The sequence below is a fragment of the Tachyglossus aculeatus genome, chromosome 3 (genome assembly GCF_015852505.1).
Source record: "Tachyglossus aculeatus isolate mTacAcu1 chromosome 3, mTacAcu1.pri, whole genome shotgun sequence".
Taxonomy (NCBI): domain Eukaryota; kingdom Metazoa; phylum Chordata; class Mammalia; order Monotremata; family Tachyglossidae; genus Tachyglossus; species Tachyglossus aculeatus.
Genome location: NC_052068.1, coordinates 24,291,692 through 24,310,762, shown reverse-complemented (window position 1 = coordinate 24,310,762; position 19,071 = coordinate 24,291,692). Strand labels below are relative to the sequence as shown.

The 19,071-nt window shown below is 45.1% G+C and overlaps 1 protein-coding gene across 1 annotated transcript in view; it reads left to right on the top strand.

Annotated features, from left to right (window-relative positions):
• The window catches only part of ENTPD1 (ectonucleoside triphosphate diphosphohydrolase 1), an 87,172-nt gene extending 75,296 nt beyond the window's left edge, over nt 1-11,876 (top strand). Inside the window, exons 8-10 of the mRNA XM_038743913.1 lie at nt 2,964-3,080; nt 6,497-6,634; nt 10,756-11,876. Of these exons, the coding sequence (XP_038599841.1) occupies nt 2,964-3,080; nt 6,497-6,634; nt 10,756-10,962 (462 nt within the window). The 3' untranslated portion in view covers nt 10,963-11,876. The remainder of the gene's footprint in view (nt 1-2,963; nt 3,081-6,496; nt 6,635-10,755) is intronic.
• The last annotated feature ends 7,195 nt before the right edge of the window (nt 11,877-19,071 follow it).

Genomic DNA, 19,071 nt, shown 5'->3' with positions numbered 1-19,071 from the left:
CCTGATCCTTGTGTGACTATCAGGACAATCCAGGGGAGGCTTCTTTAGGACGGGGTTCCTGGGGGGAATTGGCAGAATTCCCACAGTATGGAGCAGACCGGAAGAGTATCCTGAACCAAGTGGTCCTGCCCTGGCCTCTAGAGAGGGAGGAAAGGTGTTGATGATCTAATCCGCTTTCTTCCATCTCCAATTCCATGGTTTCATAATTCTAGACTTGGCTTGGAACTAGCGAAAGTCAGAGTGAGGGGCTGCAAGCCATTTCAGGGGAAAGGATAAACAGATGCAGCCACAGTTCGGCTCGGATTAGTTTCTCACTTAACCCCTTATTCCAGGCGGACCTTGGCTAACCGGCTGTTGCAGAGAAATGTCTCTTCAAAATATCACTCTAAAGCAGGGGTCACCTCCAAAAGGATTTATCCCAGCTGCTGAAACAGAAGGCCCAAACTCAGGTGGACATACAAATAACAGTCTAGGTCAAAAATTTGAGGATATAGTTGATCACTGCTGCCCCTAAAGCTGAATGGCCTAGTGGATAGAGCACGGGCCTGGGAATCTGAAGGTCCTGGGTTCTAATTCCGGCTCTGCCACTTGTCTGCTGTGTGACCTTGGGCAAGTCACTCATTTCTCTGGACTTCAGTTCCCTCATCTGTAAAATGGGGACAGGGGCTGTGTCCAACCCGACTATCTTGTACCTACCGCAGAGCTTAGAACAGTGCCTGGTACATAGTAAGAGCTTAACAAATACCATTGTTATTATTATTATTTTCGCCTTTGTTCAGTTTCACTCAACATTATCCAGGCTCCAGGCTTCTCTCCAGACCAGAAATGTGTACCAGGAAGGAGGGAGATGCACAAAACCAGGAGAAATTGGTGGAGTAGGGGTGAGGGGGCAAATGGGTGAGAGTCATCAAAATCCCTTACCTGACCCATTGGCCTATTGAGTCTCTATTTGAAAAATAATACTTACAGAGCTTAAAAGACAACAATATCCTCTTTTCTGTTTTTCCCTCTGCCTCCTGAGATTGGCATGATTCAAAGTGTTATAGGCACTGAAACAGTGGATGGGAAGCTTCCCAGGATTCTTCTTCTTATTATTAGTAGTAATAATAATAATTGTTAAATGCTTACTATGTGCGAAGCACTGGGTTAGAAACAAGAGAACCAGGCTCACATGGGGCTCAAAGTCTAAGCAGGAGAGAGAACAGGTATTGAATCCCCATTTTGCAGATGAGGGGATTGAGGCACAGAAAAGTCAGGTGACTTGCCCAAGGTCACACAGCAGGTACTCGATAGCCTTGGAATTAAAAGCAAAGTCCTCTGATTCCCAGGCCCATGCTCTTCCCACTAGGCCACGCTGCTTCTCTGTGTCTTCCATTATTAATCATCAGTGGTATTTATTAAACACTACTGTGACAGAACACTGTACTAAGCGCTTGAAAGGGTACAGTGAAATAGTTGGTGGACATGATCCCCGATCTCAGAATCTTACAGTCTAGTTAGTGGGACATTAATTAAAATAAATTACAGATAAGAGAAATGGGAGAGTACAAAAGTATTTCTATAAATGCTGTGGAGCTGGGGGTGAGGAAAGTATCAAATTGCTTAAGCCAACACATCAGGGAGGGCAGATAAGGTGCAGAAATGAGGGTTTAATCTGGAAAGACCTCTTGGAGAAGATTTAATTTTAGGAAGGTTTTGAGGGTGGAGAGAGTGGTGGACTGTCAGATATCGTGGTTTAGTGGAAAGAGTACAGGCTTGGGAGCCAGAGGATGTGGATTCTAATCCCGCCTCCAACACTTGTCCGCCGTGTGACCTGGGGCAAGTCACTTAACTTCTCTGGGCCTCAGTTACCTCATCTGTAAAATAGAGATTAAAAGTGTGAGCCCCACGTGGGACAACCTGATTATCCTGTATCTACCGCAGCACTTAGAACATATAGTAAACACTTAACAAATATCATAGCTATTATTATTATTATTATATGAAGAGGGAGGGAGTTCCAGGAAAGAGAGTGGATGTGGGCGAGGGGTCGGTAGTGAGACAGACAAGATTGAGGGACAGGTGAGTCATTTAGCATTAGAAGAGTGAAGCATGAAAGCTGGGTTGTAATAGGTGATTTCTGGTATGCCATTTAACAGCCAACAAATGGGGCTAGTAATTCTTGGCCTTCCCTTTCTTACCATAAGGATGCAGTGAGAATTGATAAGTTAACACCAGAAAAGCTTTTTGAACATGTTGGAAACAGGAAGTATAATAATGCAAGACATGAGAAAAAGCCTTCATCTGAATTAATAGCTTTATTTCAAACTGAGGTACATTGGGATCATAAGGGGGCTAAAAAATGTTTGGTTAATTAAAACCCCCGAAAATTGGCCAAGCATCTGTCAAGGAAATCAAGGCTTGTACATATTTACAATTCTATTAATTTTGTTAATGATGTGCGTCTAGCTTTATTTCTATTTATTGTGATGACTTGACACCTGTCCACATGTTTTGTTTTGTTGTCTGTCTCCCCCTTCTAGATTGCGAGCCCATTGTTGGGTAGGGACCCTCTCTATATGTTGCCAACTTGTACTTCCCAAGCGCTTACTACGGTGCTCTGCACACAGTAAGTGCTCAATAAATACAGTTGAATGAATGAATGAATTTGGTAAGCTGAAATAGCCTCTTTGCTGATTAAACAACTCACTAGCTATTATTTTGACCATTCACTACCCTATGCTCTTCTTCTCTGATCCCTTCCTTCTCTCCCCCCACCCTACTCCTCCCCCTTTTTCCCCCACACCCACAATCCACTGCCACTATTTTATTCTTAGAGTACTCATTCCTGCAAAGAGGACAGGAACAAAGCATTTTCACACCTTGGGTTGGATATTGCTCTCATATTACGAAGTTTCTCAGTGGGGTATACAGTCCACTTTCAGTTGAATAGGTCCAAGTTACTTTGAATCTTTCTCTTCCAGGCATTTTCTGCTTTCTACTTTGTGATGAACTTTTTAAACCTGACAGCTAAGGAGGGCTCGTCTCTGAAAAATGTGACCAAAAAAATAGAAGACTTCTGTTCCCGGCCGTGGGAGGAGGTAAGGGAATAGAAAAAGTCACAGCTACAGGTTTAGCTACAGGTTTTCTATTAAGGTGTTCATCATACCTGACCACTCACCCCAAAATGTTTGACTATTAGTCAACCAATAGTATCTGCTGAGTGCTTACTGTTTGCAAAATACTGGAGTCAGTGCTTGGTACAATACAATACAACAGTGTTGGTAGGCACAAGCCCTGCCCACAAGGAACATATAGTCTACAGGGGGAAATAGACATTAAAATGGATCTCAACTTCCAAAATCAATATTTTTCTTGCTCAGAGCATTGCTTATCCTGCCGTCTCCTTTATTTGTGCTATGATATGCACACAGTAAGTGCTCAATAAATACGATTGAATGAATGAATGAATGAATGATATACATTCAATCTCCAACTGATTACAATTATCGTCCCCCACTCCATCCCCCCATCTTACCTCCTTCCTTTCCCCACAGCACCTGTATATATGTATATATGTTTGTACATATTTATTACTCTATTTATTTATTTATTTATTTTACTTGTACATATCTATTGTATTTATTTTATTTTGTTAATATGTTTGGTTTTGTTCTCTGTCTCCCCCTTCTAGACTGTGAGCCCGCTGTTGTGTAGGGACTGTCTCTATATGTTGCCAACTTGTACTTTCCAAGCACTTAGTACAGTGTTCTGCACACAGTAAGCGCTCAGTAAATACGATTGATTGATTAATTACCATTATTGTACTGGTAATAACTGTGGGATGTATTAAGCACTTATTATGGTCCTAGCTCTGTCCTATCCATTGCAGTAGATACAATACAGAAATCAATCAGTCGTATTTACTGAGCAGTCCTATAGACTGTAAGCTAGTCCTCTAGACAAGATTTGTCCTCTAAACTGTAAGCTCACTGTGCGTAGGAACTGGGCCTACCAACTCTGTTATATTGAAATAATAATACTAATAATCATGGTATTTGTTAGACACTTACTATGTGCCATGCACTGTACTAAGCACTGGGGTGGATACAAGCAAATCAGGTTGGACACAGTCCCTGTCCCACATGGGGCTCACAGTCTCAATCCCCATTTTACAGATGAGGTAACTGAGGCCTAGAGAAATGAAGTGACTTGCCCGGCCTAGAGAAATGAAGTGACTTGCCCCAGGTCACACAGCAAACATGTGGCAGAGCTGGGATTAGAACCCATGACCTTATGACTACCAAGTGCTTAGTACAGTGCTCTACACAAAGTAAGCACTCAAATATGATGGATTGATTAAGCTCTTACTGTGTGCAGGGAACTGTAGTAAGCACTTGGAAGAGTACACTATAACATAGTTGACAGATGCATTCCCTGCCCCGATGAGCTGTTGGCCTCAAGGGGATTTGTGAGACTGAAGAGAATGTAAAGGCTAATCCCTGCTCAAAAGAACAAATCTGGGCCCCAAAGACGGGGCCATAATACAGCAGGAGTGAACTGTACTTCAGTGGAAAAACAAAGGCCTCCAAGTCAATCAATTGTATTGATTGAGTGCTTACTATGTGTACAGCACTGTACTAAGCGCTTGGGAGAGTACAACACAGCAATGCCTTTAATGCCATTTGTGCCTTTTCACCTGTTTGTTGGAGGTTTTGACTCGTTTTCACCTCATGCAAACATCCACGGCCTCCCCTCAGTAGGTACAGTCTGGAACCACAAATTCTGCATCCAGTTCAGGGAGGGAGGGGAGACTAGAGAAGCTAAAAAAGGGGAAGTCTGCTTTTAAATTTCCCCCTTCCCCTTCTCCTGAGGCTGAAGCAGGCCCGGCAGACCCTTCGGCTGCCAACTTCCTGCCCTTCCCAGTGAGCAGGTCTCTGGAGAGCTGCTGGGACAGTCAATTAATCCAGAGGATTAACTGAGCACTCACTAAATGCAAAGCACTCTACTGTGCACTTGGGGGAGGACAACAGAATTAACCAATACATGGCAGGTATATATCAATCAATCAGTCAATCAATCATATTTATTGAGCGCTTACTGTGTGCAGAGCACTGTACTAAGCGCTTGGGAAGTACAAGTTGGCAACATATAGAGACAGTCCCTACCCAACAGTGGGCTCACAGTCTTAAAGGGGGAGACAGAGAACAAAACCAAACATACTAACAAAATAAAATAAATAGAATAGATATGCACAAGTAAAATAAATAAATAAATAAACAGAGTAATAAATATGTACAAACATATATACATATATACAGGTGCTGTGGGAAAGGGAAGGAGGTAAGGCAGGGGGGATGGAGAGAGGAAGGAGGGGGCTCAGTCTGGGAAGGCCTCCTGGAGGAGGTGAGCTCTCAGTAGGGCCTTTAAGGAAGGAAGAGAGCTAGTTTAGCGGATGTGGGGAGGGAGGGCGTTCCAAGCCAGGGGGATGATGTGGGCCGGGGGCGATGGCAGGACAGGCGAGAACGAGGTATGGTGAGGAGATTAGCGGCGGAGGAGCGGAAGGTGTGGGCTGGGCTGGAGAAGGAGAGAAGGGAAGTGAGGTAGGAGGGGACGAGGTGATGGACAGCCTTGAAGCCGACAAGACAACCTGATCACCTTGTAACCTCCACAGTGCTTAGAACAGTGCTTTGCACATAGTAAGTGCTTAATAAATAATAATAATAATAATCTATATTTATATTAATGTCTACATTCCCCTCTGGAGTATAAACTCACTGTGGGCAGGAAAGGTGTCTGTTATATTGCTATATTGTATCCCCCCCAAGCGCTTAGTATGTTGCTCTGCACACAGTAAGCACTCAATACTTGTTATTTTATTTTGTTAATATGTTTTGTTTTGTTCTCTCTCTCCCCCTTCTAGACTGTGAGCCCACTGTTGGGTAGGGACCGTCTCTGTGTGTTGACAACTTGTACTTCCCAAGCGCTTAGTACAGTGCTCTGCACACAGTAAGCACTCAATAAATATGATTGATCGATTGATTGATCAATAAATATGATTGTCTAAGTGACCATGGGCAACTCACTTAATCCCACCTAACAGATGAGGAAACTGAGTCACAAAGAGCTTAAGATACCTACTCTTCCTACTTCTTACAATTGGTTTGAGTCCCTATGCGAGTCAATCAATCAATGGTATTTATTGAGTGCCTTCTGTGTGCAGAGCACTGTATTAAGTGCTTGGGAAAGTACTATACAAAAGAGTTGGAAGATATTTTCCTTGCTCACATGTTCTCTGTCCCCTCTCTGAAGATCTCGTATCTATCTCAGTGCTTAGTATAATGCTTTAAAATGCAGTAAAATCTTAATAAACGCCATGCTAATTCATTTTATTATTATTAGTCAGTACTATTAAAGAAAATAATTGCCTGGATGGGTCATGTTGGGAGGCAGGTCAATGACGAAGTCCCAGGGAGAATTGATTTTGGAATGAAATCTCTTTTCCTCCTTTTTCCAGGTGAAAACTTCCTTCTCTGATATAAAGGAGAAGTACCTGAGTGAATATTGTTTCTCCGGCACCTACATTGTCACGCTTCTGCATCTCCGATACGGCTTCACTGATGAAAACTGGAAAGACATCCAGTTCATGGGCAAGGTAATAGCTCGCCTGGGAAGGAGGGAGGGCTGCTGGGAGAGAAGAAAATGCAGGATCAATCATTTTATTGAGTGTTTATGATGCGCAAAACACTCTACTAAATGCTTGGGAGAGTATGATACAATGGTGATCATCAGGATAATGATGATAACAATAATAATACTTAAGTGCTCACTATGTGCCAAACACTGTTCTAAGCACTGGGATAGATAATAATGATAATTATTGCTATTATGGTAGGATGTTAAGTGCTTACTATGTGCCAGACACTGTACTAAGTGTGATACAAGCAAATCGGGTTGGACACAGTCCCTGTCCCACGTGGAGCTCAAAGTCTCGATTGCCATTTTGCAGATGAGGTAACTAAGGTACAGAGAGGTGAAGTGACTCGCCCAGGGTCACACAGCAGACGAGTGGCAGAGCCGGGATTAGAACCCATGACCTTCTGACTCAAAGGCCCGTGCTCTTTCCACTACTCCATGCTGCTTCTCCAGGTTGGACACAGTCTCTGTCCCTCACGGGTCTTGCAGTCTCAAAAGGAGGGAGTAGGATTTAATCCCCATTTTCAGGTGAGGTAACTGAGGCCCAGAGAAGTGAAGTGATTTGCCCAAGGTCACACAGCTGACAAGGGTCAGAGTCAGGATTAGAACCCAGGTCTTCTGACTCCTGGCCCTGGCTCATTGGGGCTCGGGCTCATCCCAGGAAATGGCTAATGAGCCAACACCCCCTTTTCCTCTCCTCCTCCCCATCCCCCTGGCCCTACCTCCTTCCCCTCCCCACAGCACCTGTACATATGTTTGTACAGATTTATTACTCTGTTGATTTTACCATATTTACTATTCTATTTATTTTCTTAATGATGTGCGTCTCGCTTTATTTCTATTTATTCTGATGACTTGACACCTGTCCACATGTTTTGTTTTGTTGTCTGTCTCCCCCTTCTAGACTGTGAGCCCGTTGTTGGGTAGGAACCATCTCTATATGTTGCCAGCTTGTACTTCCCAAGCGCTTAGTACAGTGCTCTGCACACAGTAAGCACTCAATAAATATGATTGAATGAATGAATGAATGAACACCTCCCCCTGGCCAAACCAGTAGCAGCATGACAGACACATTCGCAGATGGACCCAGGCATGAAAACATACTCAGTGGCCTTTAGTTAGCGTTGCTCAGTGGAAAGAGCACGGGCTTTGGAGTCAGAGGACATGGGTTCAAATCCTGGCTCTGCCACTTGTCAGCTGTGTGACTTTGGGCAAGTCACTTCACTTCTCTGGGCCTCAGTTCCCTCATCTGTAAAATGGGGATTAAGATTGTGAGTCCCATGTGGGACAACCTGATCACCTTGTATCCCCCCAGCACTTAGAACAGTGCTTTGCACATAGTAAGCGCTTAACAAATACCATCATCATTAACATTATTATTATTATTTAGTAGTTAGTATAGAATTGGTTAAGCATTTACTGTGTGCCAGGCACTGTACTAAGCGCTGGGGCAGATACAAGCAAATCGGATGGGACACAGTCCTGTTCCACATGGGGCTCACAGTTTTAACCCCCATTTTACTGGTGAGGTTACTGAGGCCCAGAGAAGTGAAGTGGCTTGTCCAAGGTCACACAGCAGACAAGCGGTGGAACCCGGATTAGAACCCAGGTCCTTCTGACTAGCAGGCCAGTGCTCTTTTAGTATGGGGTAGCAGTGGTGAAGAGGAGAAGAAAGGAGACAGAAGGTCAAGACTGCGACTAGTGTCTGTTTTCTGTTTTCCCCTGGTAGTTTCTGGTGTGGAAAGTCACCCTGGCAGTGACAGTGGCAGCAGAGGAGAATCTGCAACATCGACTGCCCTCCTCTTTCCATTTCCTCCCTGCAGCTACTCAGTGCTAGACTTCCCCCACTTCCATAATTGCTCCCGCCACCCAAATTTCACTAGTTTAATCAATCATTCAATTGTATTTCTTGAGCACTCACTGTGTGCAGAGCACTGTATTAAGCTCTTGGGAAAGTTCATTCATTCATTCATTCATTCATTCATTCATTCATATTTATTGAGCATTTACTATGTGCAGACCACTGTATTAAGCTCTTGGGAAAGTTCACTCATTCATTCACTCATTCAATCGTATTTATTGAGCGCTAACTGTGTGCAGAGCACTGTACCGAGCGCTTGGGAAGTGCAGGTCGGCAACATATAGAGACGGTCCCTACCCAACAACGGGCTCACAGTCTAGAAGGGGGAGACAGACAACAAAACAAAACAAGTAGACAGGTGTCAATATTATTCTGTTTATTTTATGTTGTTAGTGATGTGCATCTAGCTTTACTTCTATTTATTCTGATGACTTGACACCTGTTCACATGTTTTGTTTTGTTGTCTGTCTCCCCCTTCTAGACTGTGAGCCCATTGTTGGGTAGGGACCGTCTCTATATGTTGCCAACTTGTACTTCCCAAGCACTTAGTATAGTGCTCTGCACAGAGTAAGCGCTCAATAAATACGATTGAATGGATGAATGAATACCATCAGAATAAATAGAATTATAGCTACATACACATCATTAATAAAATAAATAGAAAAGTAAATATGTACAAGTAAAATAAATAGAGCAATAAATCTGTACAAATGTATACACAGGTGTTGTGGGGAGGGGAAGGAGGTAGGGTGGGGGGGATGGGTGCAATAGAGTTGGGTAGACAGAATCCCTGCCCATATTAATCTTACAGTCTACAAGGGGAAACAGACTGTTAAGCGGATTGGGGCTATAGGAAATAGTAGTTTTAGTGGTGGTAGTAAGTGGCAGCAGCGGTAGCAGTGTGACTCGTCAGGGGCATGAAATTTATAATAATTGTGGTATTTGTTAAGTGCTTATTATGTGCCAGGCACTGTACTAATCAATAGGGTGGTTACAAGCAAATCGGGTTGAACACAGTCCCTGTCCCCCAAGGGCCTCACAGTTGCAATCCTCATTTTACAGATGAGGTAACTGAGGCACAGAGAATAATAATAATACTAATGGCATTTATTAAGTGCTTACTATCATCATCATCAATCATATTTATTGAGCGCTTACTATGTGCAAAGCACTGTTCTAAGCACTGGGGAGGTTACAAGGTGATCAGGTTGTCCCATGGGGGGGCTCACAGTCTTAATCCCCATTTTACACATGAGGGAACTGAGGCCCAGAGAAGTGAAGTGACTTGCCCACAGTCACACAGCTGACAATTGGCAGAGCCGGGATTTGAACCCCTGACCTCTGACTCCAAAGCCCGGGCTCTTTCCACTGAGCCACGCTGTAAATGGACTTGCCCACGGTCACACAGCAGACGAGTGGAAGAGCCGGGATTAGAACCCATGACCTTCTGATTCCCAGGCCCATGCTGTAGCCACTACACCATGCTGCTTGCCCATCTCCACCTAATAGATGACGTCTAATCGTATCATCATCATCATCATCATCATCATCAATCGTATTTATTGAGCACTTACTATGTGCAGAGCACTGTACTAAGCGCTTGGGAAGTACAAATTGGCAACATATAGAGACGGTCCCTACCCAACAGTGGGCTCACAGTCTAAAAGGGGGAGACAGAGAACAAAACCAAACATACTAACAAAATAAAATGAATAGAATAGATCTGTACAAATAAAATAAATAAATAGAGTAAAAAATATGTACAAACATATATACGTATATACAGGTGCTGTGGGGAAGGGAAGGAGGTAAGATGGGGGGGATGGAGAGGGGGACGAGGGGGAGAGGAAGGAAGGGGCTCAGTCTGGGAAGGCCTCCTGGAGGAGGTGAGCTCTCAGCAGGGCCTTGAATCGTATTCTATTTGACTCTCACTGCTTTGTTCCACATCAGATTGCTAGCTCCAAAAAGGCAGGAAATGTGTCGCTTCTTACAGTACTCTTGGAGTCAGGCATCCAGCTCAGGACCACGCTCACTGATATTAACTATCGATCAATCGATCGTATTTCAGTGGTCTTTCAGTGTATCAAGCGCCCGAGAGAGTTCAACACAGAGATGGTAGAAACTTGACTAGGTGTTGGTCAATGTGGATAATAATCGCTGAAGAGGGGTTCAATCCAACCTTGAATGGTGACAGACCTCTTCTCCCTTTTTATTTGCAGATTGGGGACAGCGATGCAGGTTGGACTTTGGGGTACATGCTGAACCAGACGAACATGATCCCAGCCGAGCAGGCTCCCTCCCCACCCCTCTCCCACCCGGTCTACGTCTTTCTCATGGTGGCCTTCTCACTGCTCCTGGTTGCGGTGTGCCTGACGGGCTGCCTGGTCTTCCGCTGGGCTTCGTGCCTCCAGAAGGGAGTGGTGTAGCACGGGGGCCCTCCCAGCGAATCTGCTGGGATGGGGCAGTGGAGAAACCACTGGAGGAAGAAGTCTCCCTCAGGAAAGGTCCTACACTCTTCTTCGCTGACCCTGAGAATCACCTGAAGTTTCCCCATCTGCTGCTCGGAGACTTCCCAGGAGGACACTCTCTGCTTTCCATCTCGTGTGGTTCCTGGCAGAGGAATTCAGTCACTCCAGCTGATTTGTTTTTAATCTGTCCATCCCCATCTCTGTCTGTCTCCATCTCCATCTCTGCCTGTCCGTCTCCATCTCTGTTTGTCTGTCTCCATCCCTGTCTGTCTACCACCATCTCTCTGTCCTCCGCCATCTCTTTCCGTCGGTCTCTCTCGGGTGGTCCGTGCCCACCCAAGTCAGAAAAACCAGACCACTTTCAGGAATTCTGCTTTGTCTTTTGGATTTGGGCTGGAGAAAGGAAACCCCAGAGACTGGCTCAACAGCTGTGTCCCATGAAGACCACCAGACGACTCTGGAAGAGTAGAAGGGGCAGGGCCCCTTACTCCATGAATTCCTTCTAAAGAGTTGTATTCTCAGAGAGTCCTTGCTTTCCTCCATTCCCTTTTACTAAGAAACCCTTAAGCTCGCCTTGCGTGGAGCATTATCAGCTGCACTTTAACCACAGTGCCGTGGGGCAGTTTCAGAGAGGGCCAAAGATCACTTCAAGACCAACATATATTCCAGGACTTCGCTTCCATTCTTTTGACAGAGATGGGCACGCCACGCTGTAAGAGGAGGACACAGGGACCAGTTCAGAGCTAGGGAGTAGAACTGAACCGAACCCCCCTGTGATTAAAACCCTCCTCAAGGCGAGGTGTGTGTTTTTTTAATGGTATTTGTTTAGTACTCTCTATGTGCCAGGCACTGTACTAAGCGCCAAGGTAGGTACAAGCTAATCAGGTTGGACACAGTCCCTCTCCCACATGGGGCTTACTGTCTTAACCCCCATTATACAGTTGAAGAAACTTGAGCCCCAGAGAAGTGAAGTGACTTGCCCAAGGTCACACAGCAGATATGTAGCGGAGCTGGGGCCCATGCTCTATCCACTAGGCCTTGCTGCTTCACATCTAGTAAGACTAAGAACGGTCACAACTCAGGGTTGGGAAGCCCTACCACTACAAAGCCATGTCTCGGACCAGTGAGAGTTCAATTCAGGCCTTGGCGTGGCCGGTGTTGAGCATTTGAAGGGGGAGGCCCCAGAGTGGAGTTGGGCTTAGTTGTCCTGGCAACATTCAATGCAGAGGGAACCCTCCAGTAGCCATGAGGCTGGGCGTTCTGGCCACCCACGCCTAATATTTACGCACCCTCACTCACTGCTGTCCAGATTCTTTGAGATGGAACCTATTCCTTTAAAGCAATATTTGGGGGAACTGAAACTTCCCTAGGAAGATGGGCAGTTTGGCAAAATGTATGGAAATAACCCAAAACCATGACTCTTGTATTACTTTTAAATGGTGAAAATGAATGTACTGTTCTTTTTAATCACAGTTTTTCCTTTGTGGTTTTATTAGGAATTGTAGTTTGCGATCTATACCAACTCCTAACCATCCCATCTCCGGTTTCCTGGTGCTTCCAGGTGGAAGACACTGTCCTGGCTTCGCTCCCTGCTGGGAGCAGATTTTTTTTTCCCCCTTAACCAGCATAGATAGAAGCAAGTGAAAGTGGGGTTGGATCCCTCTCTAATGATGGATGAGAGGATTGCCGACTTAGAGTGGGGGTAGAGAGTAACGCTCCGCCCTACGTGGCACATTGCGAAGAGATCGTTGTTCCCAGTTCAGATTTCCCCAGGCATTTTACCAACACAAAGCTGGTCGCTTGAGAGGGTTGGCCGTGAGCGCCAAGTCATCCAGATGGTGGAAGGTGCGATAGATTGTGTGCCTAGGATATGGTCACCTCTGACCATCAACAGCGTTGGCGGTTCACATGGAGTTCTTAGCATCCCTTAGTAATAATAATAATAATGATGGCATTTATGAAGCGCTTACTATGTGCAAAGCACTGTTCTAAGTGCTGGGGAGGTTACAAGATGACCAGGTTGTCCCACGGCGGGCTCACAGTGTTAATCCCCATTTTACAGATGAGGTAACTGAGGCACAGAGAAGTTAAATGACTTGCCCAAGGTCACACAACAGACATGTGGTGGAGCCGGGATTTGAACCCACGACCTCTGACTCCAAAGCCCGTTCTCTTTCCACTGAGCCACGCTGCGTTCATTCATTCATTCAATCGTATTTATTGAGCGCTTACTGTGTGCAGAGCACCGTACTAAGCGCTTGGGAAGTGCAAGTTGGCAACATATAGAGACAGTCCCTACCCAACAGTGGGCTCACAGTCTAGAAGAGTGCTTCCCAGTGCTCCACATACAGTGAGCACTCAACAAATATCACTGATTGAGCGATTGCTTGATTGATTGATCCTTTTGCGTCTGGCCCTAGTTGGGGATTCTTCCATTCTTCCGACAGGAGGGAAAGAATGTGCCACTCCATCCGGTTCTGAATGGCACCTACCCTGGCATTAATATGGTGTTTGGCACCTGGTAAAAATGTACTAATCACCATGGTTATTATTTACATTTATTCATTCATTCATTCAATTGAATTTATTGAGCGCTTACTGTGTGCAGAGCACTGTAAGCTGCAGGCTCATGTACATTCCATATGATGTCATTATGTTACGTCACATGTAATAATCATTGCAGTATTTGTTAAACACTCACTATATGCCAAGCACCATACTAAGCTTGTATAGACACAAGATAAGCAGGTCTGACATAATCCCTGTCCTGTGCGAGGTTCACAATCTAAGTGTGCATGAAATGATAATAATAATAATTGGTATTTCTTAAGCGCTTACTATAATAGTGATTGTATTTGTTTTTGTTAAGCGCTTACTATGTGCCAAGCACCGTTCTAAGTGCTGGGGGAGATAGGACGTCAACAGGTTGTCTCACGTGGGGCTCACAGTCTTAATCCCCTTTTTACAGATGAGGTCAGTGAGGCCCAGAGAAGTGAAGTGACTTGCCCAAGGTCACACAGCTGACAAGTGGCAGAGCTGGGATTAGAACCCACAGCCTCTTCCTCCCAAGCCCGGGCTCTTTCCACTGAGCCACGCCGTTTTCTGCATGCCAGGCACTGTACTAAGCACTGGGGTGAATATTCATTCATTCATTCATTCAATCGTATTTATTGAGCACTTACTATGTGCAGAGCACTGTACTAAGCGCTTGGGAAGTACAAGTTGGCAAAATATAGAGACAGTCCCTACCCAACAGCGGTCTCACAGTCTAGAAGGGGGAGACAGAGAACGAAACAAAGCATATTAACAAAATAAAATAAATAGAATAAATATGTACAAATAAAATAAATAAGTAGAGTAATAAATACGTACAAACGTGTATACATGTATACAGGTGCCACCTCTTGAATACAAGCTAATCGGGTTGGACAGAGTCCCTGTCCCACATGGGGCTGCAGTCTCAATCCCTGTTTTACAGATGAGGTAACTGCACCTCAGAGAAGTAAAGTCACTTGCCCAAGGTCACACAGCAGACAAACGGTGGATCAGGGAGTAGAATCCATGGCCTTCTAATCCCCAGCCCCACGCTCTCTCCACTAAGCCATGCTAAATGTAAGGCAGTGACATCATTCGTAGAGAAGCAGCACGGTGGAAAGTGCAAGGGCCTGGGATTCAGAGGACCTGGGTTCTAATCCTGGCTCTGCCTCATGTCTGCTGTGCGACCTTGGGCAAGTCATTTCACTTCTCTGTACTCCCGATACCCCACCTGTAAAATGGGGATTCAATCCTACTCCCTCCTACTAAGACATATGGGACAGGGACTCATCATCATCACCATCAATCGTATTTATTGAGCGCTTACTGTGTGCAGAGCACTGTACTAAGTGCTTGGGAAGTACAAATTGGCAACATATAGAGACAGTCCCTACACAACAGTGGGCTCACAGTCTAAAAGGGGGAGACAAAACCAAACATACTAACAAAATGAAATAAAAAATATGGAACGCTTCACGAATTTGCGTGTCATCGGTCCAACCTGATACACTAACAAAACGATTGCAGATGGATGCGGAGCATTCTGGGAGAGACGTGTCCATGGTGTCACGATGAGTGGGAGATGACAACATTTAACAAGATCACAACACTTAGAACAATGTTTGGCACACAGTAAACGCTTTAGTACTATTATTATTATCATTATTATTATTATTATTATTATTGCTATTGAGAAGCCAGTTCAGATTCCTGAATCTAGAGGGCTTCTCTAGAGAGACATCAGTCGCCCGCCCACCCATTTTATTCCTGAGCCACTGCGATCCACTCCCAGCTTCTTGGGCACACAGGGACCACATCCAGTGGCCAGAAGCTCATATGGCTTTAGCCATCATCACTCTCCTGCCCGCCCTGAGGTAATCGCTTCACTCATTTGAAGCCAGCCTGTAGACTGTAAGCTCCTTGTGGGCAGGGAGCATGTCTACCAACAGTGCTTAATACAGTGATCCGAACACAGTAAGCACTTAATAAATACCATCGATGATGATGATGAATGTAACAACAATGTAACCACCAAGCGTAACTTACCTGGGCCTCTGCTTCTGGGGACACAAACATGTGAACACTTGGGAGACCCCCCCCCCCAGACTGTGAGCTCGTTGTGGGCAAGGAATGTTACTGTTTATTGCTGTATTGTACTTTCCCAAGTGCTTAGTACAGTGCTCTTCACACAGTAAGCACTCAATAAATATGATTGAGTGAATGAATGAACGAATGAATGAAAATCCACAGCCTCGAGGAAGCTCTTCCATTGTTGGGAAATTTCCCCAAACTCCCGTTGTTCCCCAGTTTTGATAGGATGTAGAGAAAACTATAAAGTTTGGCACGACCTTTGTATCTATCCATTATGACTCTCACACGGGCTTTCCTGACCCAAAAGCAATAAAGTCCCTGTGTGGGACCCCTCTTTTCTACTCCTCACACTGGAATTTTCCAAGATCACTGCTAAACAAACGAGCTCCCAACTAAACACAGGAGAGCAGAAGGAGAAGGTGAGGGAAGCTGGGAGTCACGGCATTCCCATCAGGCTCTGGGAAGTCCAACTCCAGTGCCACTTTCTACCAGCAAAGATTCCTCTGGCAACCTGACTCTTCCACCCAGGGCGGGTCAGGAGAGAAAAGTTAGGGATGTTGGATGGCCCGCTGATGGAAGCCCGCTGTGGGCAGGGAACACATCTATCACTTCTGTTATAGTATACTCTCCCAAACACTTAGTACAGTGCTCTGCACACAGGAAGCACTCAATAAATATGATTGTTTGATTCATTCATTCATCAATCGTATTTATTGAGCACTTACTGTGTGAAGAGCACTGCACTGTTGGGTAGGGACTGTCTCTATATGTTGCCAACTTGTACTTCCCAAGCACTTAGTACAGTGCTCTGCACACAGTAAGCACTCAATAAATATGATTGATTGATTGCTTGGAAGTACAAGTCGGCAACATATAGAGACGGTCCTTACCCAACAATGGGCTCACAGTCTGGAAGGGGGAGACAGACAACAAAACAAAACATGAAGACAGGCGTCAAAACCATCAGAATAAATAGAATTATAGCTATATGCATATCATATATATTTTGTTTAACAAAATAAATATAGTATATGTACAAGTAAAATAAATAGAGTAATAAATCTGTACAAATATATACAAGTGCTGTGGGGAGGGGAAGGAGGTAGGGCAGAGGAAGGGATGGGGAGGAGGAGAGGAAAAAGGGGGCTCAGTCTGGGAAGGCCTCCTGGAGGAGGTGAGCTCTCAGTAGGGCTTTGAAGGGAGGAAGAGATTGATTGATTGATAACCAAGCAAAGAAATGTCAAAGACAGCAGCCATCAAACAGTTCCTCCAAACAATTTACCTATTATAAGTTTCCCGAACAACCTAGGGTCTGAAGGAGAAAGGTGAGCTCCGGGTGGTGCCCATGTATCTCTAAGGGGCAGCAAGGACCCTTAGGATGGGACAAGGAGGAGGCCCCGTCATGGTCACTGGAGAAATCAAGAGTGATGCTGTGGCTTCTGCCTTCCGACTAACAGAGTCTGGAGCTCCCAGGATGTCCAGATTTATTCATTCAATCATATTTATTGAGTGCTTATTGTGTGAAGAGCACTGTACTAAGCACTTAGTACAGTGTTCTTCTTCCAGACTAATTATATTCTCTCTCAGAGGGATGGGGGCATAATAGCCAGAGAGGCAAATCACAGGACCCTTGCGGATAGCTTTTACAGAGGCGGTTATTTCATACTCCCCATGTCCACTTTAAGCATTTATGAAGCTGTAACTGCCCCTGGTTAATGACTATTCACTCCCTCCTTTCCCCCAGGAAGGGAGCTCTTTAATTATCCTAATAATAATAATAATGACATTTATTAAGTGCTTACTATATGCAAAGCACTGTTGTAAGTGCTGGGGAGGTTACAAGGTGATCAGGTTGTCCCACAGGGGGCTCACAGCCTTAATCCCCATTTTACAGATGAGGTAACTGAGGCCCAGAGAAATGAAATGACTTGCCCAGAGTCACACAGCTGACAATTGGCGGAGTTGAGATTTGAACCCATGACCTCTGACTCCCAAGCCCGTGCTCTTTCCACTGAGCCACACTGCTGCTTCTAATAAGCCACGCTGGTTAAGATTAATGCTAATCCTACCCATTAAATGGTGAGAACCTAGGTCAGGTTCTCCCACAATCTTAGGACAGCCGAAAAGTAACTTCACCAAGCAATCATTGAGATCTTCATCCAAGTGACAGATGTTCCCCCCAAAACAGCACCCATCTCAACCCTCACCCCCAGAAATCCTTCTGGTTCTGATCTAGCTCATCAACAACAACAACAACAATGTGCAGCAGCAGCACATTTATTGAACACCTACTTTGGGCCAAACATCCAACTTGACCTTTGAGGATTAGGCAAGAGAAATGAACTGGGCAGCCAGTGCTCTTGAACAGCAGACTGTAATGGAGGAGAGGCCAAATATCCAGTAGGTAAAAGGGTGGGTGAAGGATATAATTAAGTAATTAGCAGATAGATAACAAAAACAGATTTAACAGATAAATGCTAAATTGGTCCATGAGGTGAGTAGCCAGAAAGTTAGGGAGCTTCAGCCAGGCAGTAAATTTTGAAGGCCTTGGCTTTTTTGGAGGGTTTTGTCTCCGTGTTTTGTTTAGTTGTCTGTCTCCCCCTTCTAGACTGTTAGCCCGTTGTTGGGTAGGGACCGTCTCTATATGTTGCTGACTTGTACTTCCCAAGCGCTTAGTACAGTGCTCTGCACACAGTAAGTGCTCAATAAAGGAAGGAAGGAAGGAAGGAAGGAAGGAAGGAAGGAAGGAAGGAAGGAGTGAGGCCTGGTTTGGAAGACTAGGCTGAGATAAGTTTGGGCTGGAGCACAGTAGATGGGGTAGATTTTGAAAGGGACTAGAAATTTCCTCTTGAAAAGTGGCTGAGAAGGTTGACAGAATGGAAGGGGGAGTGGAAGGGAGTTAAAGAAGTCATAGGGAGACTTCGGGTATCTCAAGGCTGATGATATAGATTTTGTCACTAAGTAATTGCCAAAGTTTTTAGGCTCAAGGAAGAGGATGGTGGGGCACTGGGGGCTTCAGGAGTTGGCTAAAAGTCTGGAATAATTGGTGGGGGCATTGGTCATGAGAGTCAATGAGGGAGGAGAAATAATGTTGTGGGGATGAGGGGAGACTCTTTTAAGAGATCAAGCTGCCAAGGGGAGGGTTCAAAGAAGCAAAACACACTGTGCCAAATGGCAACCACAACTGCCTTTATTTGTGCGGGGGACGGCAGGGAATGTTGGCCAGGCTGTGGTTTTCCCAGCCTCTCCTCTCTGAGAGGGAGCTCTTGTCCTTTGGATACAAAACACACACACACACACACACACACACACACACACACATACACACACACAATATACACAATTCCAGGGATGGCAGTTCTAGCTGCCACTGGCCGCGACAACCCCAAGGCTGGCAGGGTATCCAGAGACAACCCCACTTCCTCGCCAATCAATCTGTGA